This window comes from Tasmannia lanceolata, unplaced genomic scaffold (assembly GCF_043159265.1).
Source record: "Tasmannia lanceolata isolate RefF3 unplaced genomic scaffold, GAP_Taslan_0.1 ptg000012l, whole genome shotgun sequence".
NCBI lineage: Eukaryota > Viridiplantae > Streptophyta > Magnoliopsida > Canellales > Winteraceae > Tasmannia > Tasmannia lanceolata.
Genome location: NW_027518689.1, coordinates 8,791,469 through 8,802,359, shown reverse-complemented (window position 1 = coordinate 8,802,359; position 10,891 = coordinate 8,791,469). Strand labels below are relative to the sequence as shown.

Here is a 10,891-nt window from a genome sequence, read left to right as displayed (position 1 = left end):
CTATTTTTTCAATCGCCATCCTTCATCAGCTAAATCTAAGATTCAATAACCTCTGATTCTCAACCCAAAACGTGGCTAGAAGTTGGTTGACATCATCTTTAGGGTTTCAAAACCATAAAAGGTGGTCTTTCTTCAACTAAATCCAAGTTTCAATACCATCTCATCCTCACCACAAAACATGGCTAAAAGCTCCTTGACGCCATCTCAAAGGTCTCCTATGGCTAAAAATTGATGTTTTGAAAAGTTTCTAAGATAAGAAACTTTCTATTTTTTCAATCTTCTAACTTTATCAACTAAATCTATGATTGAATACCATCTTGTCCTGCTCTCAAAACTTTGCAAAAAGCTTATTAACACTATCTCGAGGATTTCCCACGTCTAAAAGATGAATGTTTTCTAAAGTTTCTAAAATTATAAAGTTTTTATTTCTTCAATCTCCATCCTTCGTCAACTAAATCTAAGATTCAATACCATCTAATCCTCATCTCAAAATGTTGTTAAAAGCTCTTTGACACCATCTCTCGAGTTTCCAATGTCTCAAAGATGGATGCTTTATAAAGTTTCTAAAAGCTCCTTGACACCATCTCTCGAGTTTTCAATGTCACAAAGACGGATGTTTTATAAAGTTTCTAAAATAAGAAACTTTCTATTTTTTCAATCTCCATCCTTCATCAGCTAAATCTAAGATTCAATACCAGCTCATCTTTAATCCAAAACTTTGCTAAAAGCTCATTGACACCATCTCTAGGGTCAGCTATGTCTAAACGATGGATGTTATATAAACTTTCTATTTTTTCAATCTCCATCATTTATCAACAAAATCCAAGATCCAATACCGTCACATCCTCATCTCAAAACTTGACTGAAAGCTCCTTAACACCATCTCTAGGATTTCCTATGTCTAAAAGATGGATATTTTATAAAGTTTCTAAAACAAGAAACGTTATACTTTTTCAATCTCCATCTTCCATCAACTAAATCTAAGATTTAAAACCATCTCATCATCATCCTAAAACTTCGCTAAAAGCTCCTTGACACCATCTTCTACAAACTTGGCTAAAATCTTCTTTTGTAATTTTTCAATCTCCATCTTTCATCAACTAAATCTATAATTCAATACCCTCTGATTCTTAACCCAAAACGTGGCTAGAAGTTCGTTGACATCAAGTCTAGGGTTTCAATACCATAAAAGGTTGTCCTTCATCAACTAAATCTAAATTTCAATACCATCTCATCCTCACCTCAAAACATGGCTAAAAGCTCCTTGACCCCATCTCTAGAGTCTCTTATGGCTAAAAATTGATGTTTTGAAAAGTTTCTAAGATAAGAAACTTTCTATTTTTTCAATCTTCTTACTTTATCAACTAAATCGAAGATTCAATACCATCTCGTCCTGATCTCAAAACTTGGCAAAAAGATTATTAACACTATCTCGAGGATTTTCCACGTCTAAAAGATGGATGTTTTATAAAGTTTCTAAATTAATAAATTTTCTATTTCTTCAATCTCCATCCTTCATCAACTAAATCTAAGATTCAATACCATCTAATCCTCATCTCATAATGTTGCTAAAAGGTCTTTGACACCATCTCTAGGGTTTACTAAGTATAAAAGTTTGATGTTTTATAAAGTTTCTAAAATATGAAACTTTTTTTTCCTTCAATCTCCATCATTCAGGAACTAAATCTAAGATTCAGTACCCTCTCATTCTCATCTCAAAACTTTGCTAAAAGCTCATTGACACCATCTCTCGAGTTTCCAATGTCTCAAAGATGGATGTTTTATAAAGTTTCTAAAATAAGAAACTTTCTATTTTTTCAATCTCCATCCTTCATCAGCTAAATCTTAGATTCAATACCATCTCATCATCAATCCAAAACTTGGCTAAAAGCTCATTGACACCATCTCTAGGGTCAGCTATGTCTAAACGACGGATGTTATATAAACTTTCTATTTTTTCATTCTCCATCCTTTATCAACAAAATCCAAGATCCAATACCATCACATCCTCATCTCAAAACTTGACTGAAAGCCCCTTAACACCATCTCTAGGATTTCTTATGTCTAAACGATGGATATTTTATAAAGTTTCTAAAACAAGAAACTCTCTACTTTTTCAATCTCCATCTTCCATCAACTCAATCTAAGATTTAAAACCATCTCATCATCATCCCAAAACTTGGCTAAAAGGTCTTTGACACCATCTCCAGGGTCTCTTATGTCTAAAAGATGGATGTTTTAGAGTTTCTAAAATAAGAAACTTTCTATTTTTTAATTCAATATCCTATACCAACTAAATCTAAGATTCAATACCATCTCATCCTCTTCTACAAACTTGGCTAAAAGCTTCTTTTCACCTCATCTCGGGTTTTCTATGTCTAAAAGATGGATGTTTTCTAAAGTTTCTAAAATAAGAAACTTTGTAATTTTTTAATCTCCATCTTTCATCAACTAAATCTATGATTCAATACCACCTAATCCTCTTCTCAAAACTTAGCTAAAATCACTTCGACACCATATCTAGGGTTTACAAAAAGTAAAAGATTGATATTTGTAAAGTTTCTAAAATAAGAAACTTTTAATTTTTCAATCTCTATCCTTCAGCAACTAAATCTAAGATCTAATACCCTCTCATCCTAATCTTAAAACTTGGCAAAAAACTCCTTGACACCATCTCTAGGGTTTCTTATGTCTAAAAGATGGATGTTTTATAAAGTTTCTAAAATAAGAAGCTTTCTATTTTTCAATCTCCATCCTTCATCAGCTAAATCTAAGATTCAATACCCTCTGATTCTCAACCCAAAACGTGGCTAGAAGTTTGTTGACATCATCTCTAGGGATTCAATACCATAAAAGGTGGTCATTCATCAACTAAATCTAAGTTTCAATACCATCTCATCCTAACCTCAAAACATGGCTAAAAGCTCCTTGACCCCATCTCTAGGGTCTCCTATGGCTAAAAATTGATGTTTTAAAAATTTCTAAAATAAGAAACTTTCTATTTTTTGAATCATCTTACTTTATCAACTAAATCTAAGATTCAATACCATCTCGTCCCGATCTCAAAACTTGGCAAAAAGCTTATTAACACTATCTCAAGGATTTCCCACGTCTAAAAGATGGATGTTTTTTAAAGTTGCTAAAATAATAAACTTTCTATTTCTTCAGTTTCCGTCCTTCATCAACTAAATCTAAGATTCAATACCATCTAATCCAAATCTCAAAATGTTGCTAAAAGCTCTTTAACACCATCTCTAGGGTTTACTAAGTATAAAAGTTTGATGTTTTATAAAGTTTCTAAAATATGAAACTTTTTTTTTCCTTCAATCTCCTTCATTCAGCAACTAAATCTAAGATTCAGTACCCTCTCATTCTCATCTCAAAACTTTGCTAAAAGCTCCTTGACACCATCTCTCGAGTTTCCAATGTCTCAAAGATGGATGTTTTATAAAGTTTCTAAAATAAGAAACTTTCTATTTTTTCAATCTCCAACCTTCATCAGCTAAATCTAAGATTCAATACCATCTCATCATCAATCCAAAACTTGGCTAAAAGCTCATTGACACCATCTCTTGGGTCAGCTATGTCTAAACGACGGATGTTATATAAACTTTCTATTTTTTCAATCTCCATCCTATATCAACAAAATCCATGATCCAATACCATCACATCCTCATCTCAAAACTTGACTGAAAGCTCCTTAACACCATCTCTAGGATTTCTTATGTCTAAAAGATGGATATTTTATAAAGTTTCTAAAACAAGAAACTTTCTACTTTTTCAATCTCCATCTTCCATCAACTAAATCTAAGATTTAAAACCATCTCATCATCATCCCAAAACTTGGCTAAAAGCTCTTTGACACCATCTCCAGGGTCTCTTATGTCTAGAAGATGGATGTTTTAGAGTTTCTAAAGTAAGAAATTTTCTATTTTTTAATTCAATATCCTCTATCAACTAAATCTAAGATTCAATACCATCTCATCCTCTTCTACAAACTTGGCTAAAAGCTTCTTTACACCACATCTAGGGTTTTGTATGTTTAAAAGATGGATGTTTTATAAAGTTTCTAAAATAAGAAACTTTGTTATTTTTCAATCTCCATCCTTCATCAACTAAATCTATGATTCAATACCACCTAATCCTCATCTCAAAACTTAGCTAAAAGCACTTCGACACCATATCTAGGGTTTACAAAAAGTAAAAGATTGATATTTATGACGTTTCTAAAATAAGAAACTTTTTATTTCTTCAATCTCTATCCTTCAGCAACTTAATCTAAGATTCAATACCCTCTCATCCTAATCTTAAAACTTGGCAAAAAACTCCTTGACACCATCTCAAGGGTTTCTTATATCCAAAAGATGGATGTTTTATAAAGTTTCTAAAATAAGAAGCTTTCTATTTTTTCAATCTCCATCCTTCATTAGGTAAATCTAAGATTCAATACCCTCTGATTCTCCACCCAAAACGTGGCTAGAAGTTGGTTGACATCATCTCTAGGGATTCAATACCATAAAAGGTGGTCCTTCATCAACTAAATCTAAGTTTCAGTACCATCTTATCCTCAATCCCTTTCCTTCTGCCAAGTGTCCTGGCCAGGATAAATGGAACCTCCTGACCCAGGCATCCCAAATGTCATTGATTTTAGTCCAGCCTCTGCTTTCGAAGCAAGCTTAGGACGAGCTAGTCTGCGATCTTCAACCTGTAAGGAAGATTGAGTTGTTTCCTCTTTCATCTGAACTTCACCTAGTGGGAGCTCCCCTCACCTCCCTCTCCTTGAGGTAGGTCCCCAGCGTCCTCGAAAACAGAGTTTATTGTCTTTGGAGCAGGTTGACCAGATTCTGTATCCTCCCAAAAGTTCAGAAAAGGAAAACGCTCACCCTGTTACTCAGATGAAATCCTCTCATATGAAATCCAGGAAGGCAGCTCGTATTCCCATCCTGTAGACTCCCCCTTTGGAAGGAGACATTCAGGTTAAAATGGCTCCTGAAGGCCCCACAGTCAACGATTTTATCATCTCAGCTACTACAGAAAAACCTGCAACCTCCCCCAACATGGAACAAGCGAGGAAGAAGAAGAACCCTGTGTGCTCTCTTTATCCTCTGGGTAATAGTGAGGGAAACGATCTTGGACCGTTTCCTGCCCTTGCAGATACGGTGAGATTATCCCCCCAATCTAATGGTCCACCTATCTCCCCTTCTAGTGCGGGCCCACAAATTAATATCAAACTCGCTGAAGCGGGAAAGGTGGAAATTTTTTCCCGCCCAGAAAATGGGTCTATTTTTGAACGACATTCTCAGTGTCTAAATGGCCTATCTGCTGGTCAATATGAAATAGTTTCTGATAAAAGTCACACTCTTAGTGATCTGCAAGATCCTGGAGCTTCTGCCCAGGGAAGTGCTGGAGGCAAGGGCGAAAATTCAAAAATCCCCATACATCAGTGGAGGTCTCTGTTCTTCAGAAGTGAGGAGAAAGAATCGACAAAGCTACGCTTTCGTCAGCCGAGCATCACGGAAGAAGGTCATAAAAAGATCTTCTTTGCAGACGAAGAGGTTATGGAGATTGGACAAAAATGGACCAATTCGTTGGTGCGCTACTTCATAGGTCGTAGACCTTATTTTGTTAATATTAGAGAAAATTTGTTGAAAAAATGGAAGATCAAGGGTGATCTTCAGGTGTTTACCCTGAATAAGGGATTCTATCTGTTCTAGTTCTCCTGTGAGGAGGACAGTAGATATGTCCTTGAGTCTTGCGACCATTCCTATGGGGGCAGACCTATAATTCTTCGCAAATGGTGCCCTGATACCCCTTTAGAGAAACTCAACCTCACCTCTATCCCAATTTGGATCCGCCTCCCAGGGCTTCCTCTTCAGTTTTGGAGTGCTAATGGGATTAGCAAAATTGCCAGTTACATTGGAAACCCCTTATACATGGACTCTAAGACTGCAGATACTACCAGATTGAGCTATGCCAGATGTTGCATCGAAGTTGAACCTGGGAATCCTTACCCTGAGGCTATTCCCATTCACACCTCCAAGGGAGTCCACAATCAAGAAGTCCAATATGACTGGAAACCAAGTGCTGGCAAGCAGTGTAACAATTTCAGCCACACATCTGAAGCTTGCCCCAAAAACAATATACAAGTCAGAGAGCAGAAACCTACCCAGGTTTGGAGGCAGGTGGCAAGGGATTTAAAAGGTCCCCCCAAAGTTGCAAAATCTGTTAACAATGGTAAGGATCATGAGGAGGAGACTCTTGACCCTTCTTCAAGTGACCCAGCTGTCACAGAATCTGATAACAATGGTAAGAATCCTGAGGAGGAGATCCTAGACCTCTCCTCAAGTGACCCAGCTCAAAGCAAGGATACCTATCCTGTTAAATCTCTTTTTCTTAGCCCCAGCATTAAAGTGCAGAACAGCTACATGGCTCTAAAGAACCTTAATGATTCAGAACCTGAGGAAAGTCCAATAAATGTTGAAGGTCAAAACCAGGAGGTTCAGGACCTGAATGGCACTGCTAGTTCCCAAATCCATGCCTGCGAAATGCCTCCATCAGGTAGGCCACTAAAATTCTCCCACCCTGTTTTGATGGTAGCTCTAGGAGCATGGAATGTTAGGGGCCTTTGCTCCTAAACTAAAAGGGGGGATATAAAGAGAATCATCCAAGAAAACAAGCTCTCCCTCATTTGCCTGTCTGAAACCAAAGCTATGAAAGTCGATGTGCAGCAGTTCTCGTCTGAAATTTGTGAAAATTGGGATTGCCAAACAAATTATGAATTCTGTGTCAAAGGAAGAATCTGGGACCTCTGGGACCCAAAGGTGATAACCTTTCAAGTCCTCTATATGACTTCCCAAATTATTCATGGGGAATGTCAATTTATCTTCTCTGGTAACTCCATTAAACTCTCTGCTATCTATGCCTCAAACGATGCATTTGAGCGCAGACAACTCTGGTCTTCTTTAGTGGGGCTCACTTCAGCTGCTCAGGAGCCTTGGATTGCTTTGGGAGATTTTAACATCACTCGATTTGCTGATGAGAGATGGGGAGGAGCTGCTCCTAACACCTCTGACATGAATGATTTCAATGATTGTATTGAGGATTGCTCTCTTCTAGACTTATGATCAGTTGGCCAAACCCTCTCTTGGAATAACAGATCTCGCACTGGTCACAATTTTTTCCAATCTCTTATGTTCACTACAAGAATTTTGGCCTATCCGATCATTCCCCTCTCATTGTCTCTACTTCCCCTGTGCATACTACAGGAGGAATACCGTTCAAATTCCATAACATGTGGCTTTCTGACACTTCCCTCTATGAGGTTGTTGAGAGAGCTTGGAATTTGAAGATCCGTGGGAACCCAATGTTCAAAATCTTCAAGAAACTCCAAGGTACTAAGAGAGCTATCAAAAACTGGAATCAAAATAGCTTCGGGAGGGTGGACATCCTAGCTCCTCAACTCAGAAAAGCTTTAGATGAGATCCAAACAAAGGTTGGGTTGGACCCTCGAAACATTAGCCTCAGAGCTGAGGAACAAGACATTCGGGAGAAGTTCACCCGGACAGCCAAGCAGGAGGAGAGTCTATTTCATCAAAAATCCAGAGTTGACTGGTTAAATCTTGGTGACTCTAATACTGAGTATTTTCACTCTGCCATGTCCATGTGAAGAAACCAGAACCAGATTCAGGCGATTGAAGACTATAACGGAGAGATCTGTACTGAACCCAAGGGAATTGCTGACATTCTGGTTAACCACTTCTCTTTCTTGCTAAACCACAATATCCCCATGATTGGAGATCTTCCTGAACCTCAGTATAAGCTGTCTCCTGATGATGCCCAAGACCTTGTTAGGCCTTTCAAGGCCGAGGAGATAAAGGAGGTGGTTTTCAAATGTGATGGGAATCGGGCCCCTGGCCCTGATGGTTTTAATGGGGCCTTCTTTAAGCACTTCTGGTACCTAATCGGGGAAGAGGTAACTTAAGCTATCCAGTATTTCTTTCGATCTGGCAACCTCCTTCCTGCCTCAACACCACTTTTATAGCCCTGATTCCAAAATGTAGTGGAGCCTTCTCCCCCAACCATTTTAGACCCATCTCCTTGTGCAATTTCTTCTATAAAATCATAACCAAGCTTATGGCTTATAGATTAAGCAAAATTTTGAACCAGATTGTCAGCCCCAATCAGTTTGCCTTCATCAAGGATCGATTAATCCAAGATAATGTCCTCCTCACTCATGATCTATGTCATAACTTCCACAAGGTTTCCAACACTAAAGCCTTATGTTTAAAGCTAGACCTGAAAAAAGCTTATGATTATGTTATTCATGGAGCTCTCCTTGGCTTCCCCCCTATGTGGTGCACCTGGATTTCTAAGTGCATTGCCTCTCCTTCATTCTCGGTTCTTCTCAATGGATCCCCGAAGGGATTCTTTCAGTCCACTAATGGGCTAAGACAAGGGGACCCCTGTCCCCTCTGCTATTATGCCTGGTAATGGAAATCTTCTCCTGCATGCTGAATTCTGTTCAAGCCATGGGTAAAATAAAAACTCCATTTTCCAAAGGAAATCTCAATATAAACCATGTCATGTATGCTGATGATGTAATGATCTTTATCACCCCAGACATCGAATCTGTTGCAGGTATTAAAGACTGCCTCCAATCCTTCAAGCTCATTTCTAGTCTTGATTTCAACGTTCAGAAAAGTGAAGCTTTCCTATCCGGCACCACTGAACAACTCAAGAACCAGATATGCGCCTCCCTTTGCATCAATGAAGGATCGCTCCCAATTAAATACCTGGGCCTCCCCCTGATTACCAAGAGGCTGTCTAGCCAAGATTGCCAACCATTATTAACCAAAATTCGGCGTAGGTTGGGCATGTGGAATAACAAAAAGCTATCCAGGGCAGGGAGAATCGAACTGAACAAAGCTGTCCTCACCTCTTTCCAGATATACTGGTCTGCAACCTACAACATCCCCATGGAAATTCTGCTCGAGATCGAGAAAATGTTTCGAAACTTCCTTTGGGGGGGGGGACTGACCATCATAAAAAGTACTATCCAATTGCTTGGGACTCGGTCTGTCGGCCAAAAAAAGAAGGTGGTGTGTGGATCCGCAGAGTTGTTGACATCAACAAAGCCTCCCAATTGAAACTCCTCTGGCACATTGTTCATAACAGAACATCCCTGTGGGTTAGATGGTTTAAAGTCAAATACCTAAAGAAAAGTAATTTCTGGAATAGACCTATGCCTTCCAACCCGGCCTGGGGGGTGAGAAGTATATTCAACTGCAGAGATTTGGCAAAGTCTTACCTTTGCTACTGTGTGGGCAAAGGCAGAGATATTGATTTTTGGACTGACCCGTGGCATCCGGATGGACCCGTCCAATCTCTAACATCTGAAGGGGAGCTATACTGCATAACTAAGAAGATATCTATTGAATGTATGAAGCAGGATGGGAGTTGGGATCACATAACACACCAGGCTCATTTGCCCCAAATCAAAAAGATTATGAAAACAGGGCTTTACTCCAACAAGGATGCTGACAGAATTATTTGGAAGCACAACCCAAATGGGAAATTTTCTCTCAGATCAGCTTGGAACCAAAGTAAAACTCGATGTGCTGAGGTTCCTTGGTTCAAGACTGTCTAGAATAAAGGCCATATCCCTAGACACAGCTTCACCACCTGGCAAGCAATGCACAACAGACGCAGTACTCGGGACAGGCTCTTCTTCCTCGGCTCAAACAGAGACCTCAGTTGTCTTCTCTGTAAAGCTGAGCCTGAATCTGTAAATCATATGTTCTTTCAATGCTCCTACTCGGCCTGGATTTGGAGGTCTATTCTATGGAGGTGTGGGTACAGGAGGAAACCTCAAAAGACCCTCTTACAGGAAGAACTGTGGATCCGGGAAAAGTTTAAAGGGAATGGGCAGGCCACCTCGATTATGCGGATTAGTTTCTGTGTGGTGGTACACGATCTGGAGAGAAAGAAATAGCCCGCTGCACGGGAAACCTCCTTGCCATAAGACCAGTACCCTCCAAAGATGCATCAGGTTAATTCATTCTAGGCTCGCTCATCATCAACTTGGTGATGATATGAGCAGGAAAAATGTTGCAACTGCTGCAAATTTTGGTTTACCTAGCTTCCAAGTGAAGACCGATGCTGTTTTCTGCTCCTGGACCAGGCCGGAACACAGTTTTATCAAGCTCAATACTGATGCTACTGTTCATAATGGAAAGGGTGGAATTGGGGGTTTAATTCGAAACTCTGCGGGGGAGGTTCATGTCATGTTCTCTATTCGGTTGGGCTGTGAGGAGATCCATATTCTGGAAATAAAAGCCATCCTCCATGGCATCAGACTCCTTCGCACGGGAGGGCATGAATCCATCTGGATCAAATCCGATTCTTTGACCGCGGTGATTGTGATCTTAGAGAAGTGGGAGTGTCCCTGGAAAGCCATTCCAATTGTTGAAGAAATTCGTGACGCCCTCCTAAAAACTCAGAACTGGAAATTGTCCCATACTTGGAGAGAAGCGAATGGGGCTGCGGACTTTCTGTCAAAGCCAGACTGCTGTTGCGAAGGGGCTGCCCTCCCCCCTTCTAGTATTCCCCCAAAGCTTAGGGATATCCTGGATCTGGATGCAGCCGGGCATATTTACCCTCGATTGTAAGGTTATCTTAGTGACTCACAGATCCGTAGTGACGGTCAGTGTTGTGGTTAGGTGTTGGTGTAGGGCTGCTATCTGTAACCCAACTTGTGGTATTTTTCAGCAATGCTCTTTGATTTTCCTTTTGGCTATATGCCTTTGTTGCCCTTCTGGCCCCCCAATGTAATCCTTTTTCATTGGTTTTATTCCAGCCGGTCGGGGTCTGCCTAACCCCAGCTTACCAATCA

General features: G+C 39.7%; 2 protein-coding genes across 2 annotated transcripts; both read left to right on the top strand.

The window, feature by feature from the left end:
- The first annotated feature begins 7,291 nt into the window (after positions 1–7,291).
- On the top strand, positions 7,292–8,490 carry LOC143888525 (uncharacterized). The gene is made up of 3 exons (XM_077392980.1): positions 7,292–7,551; positions 7,669–7,972; positions 8,167–8,490. The coding sequence occupies exons 1-3, from the start codon at positions 7,292–7,294 to the stop codon at positions 8,488–8,490; spliced, it is 888 nt and encodes a 295-aa protein (XP_077249095.1).
- On the top strand, positions 8,490–10,667 carry LOC143888524 (uncharacterized). Its single transcript, XM_077392979.1, has 4 exons — positions 8,490–9,004; positions 9,193–9,437; positions 9,586–9,784; positions 9,887–10,667. The coding sequence occupies exons 1-4, from the start codon at positions 8,490–8,492 to the stop codon at positions 10,665–10,667; spliced, it is 1,740 nt and encodes a 579-aa protein (XP_077249094.1).
- The last annotated feature ends 224 nt before the right edge of the window (positions 10,668–10,891 follow it).

What these genes read in the sequence shown, in the direction of transcription:
- LOC143888525 (XM_077392980.1), top strand. Translation starts at nt 7,292, where the DNA reads ATGTGGCTTTCTGACACTTCCCTCTATGAGGTTGTTGAGAGAGCTTGG. An exon ending in GAACAAGACATTCGGGAGAA is followed by an intron (nt 7,552 to 7,668) that starts GTTCACCCGGAC and finishes GTCCATGTGAAG; the next exon opens with AAACCAGAACCAGATTCAGG. An exon ending in GGTACCTAATCGGGGAAGAG is followed by an intron (nt 7,973 to 8,166) that starts GTAACTTAAGCT and finishes ATTTTGAACCAG; the next exon opens with ATTGTCAGCCCCAATCAGTT.
- LOC143888524 (XM_077392979.1), top strand. Translation starts at nt 8,490, where the DNA reads ATGGAAATCTTCTCCTGCATGCTGAATTCTGTTCAAGCCATGGGTAAA. An exon ending in CTGCTCGAGATCGAGAAAAT is followed by an intron (nt 9,005 to 9,192) that starts GTTTCGAAACTT and finishes CCTGTGGGTTAG; the next exon opens with ATGGTTTAAAGTCAAATACC. An exon ending in GTAAAGCTGAGCCTGAATCT is followed by an intron (nt 9,785 to 9,886) that starts GTAAATCATATG and finishes ACCCTCTTACAG; the next exon opens with GAAGAACTGTGGATCCGGGA.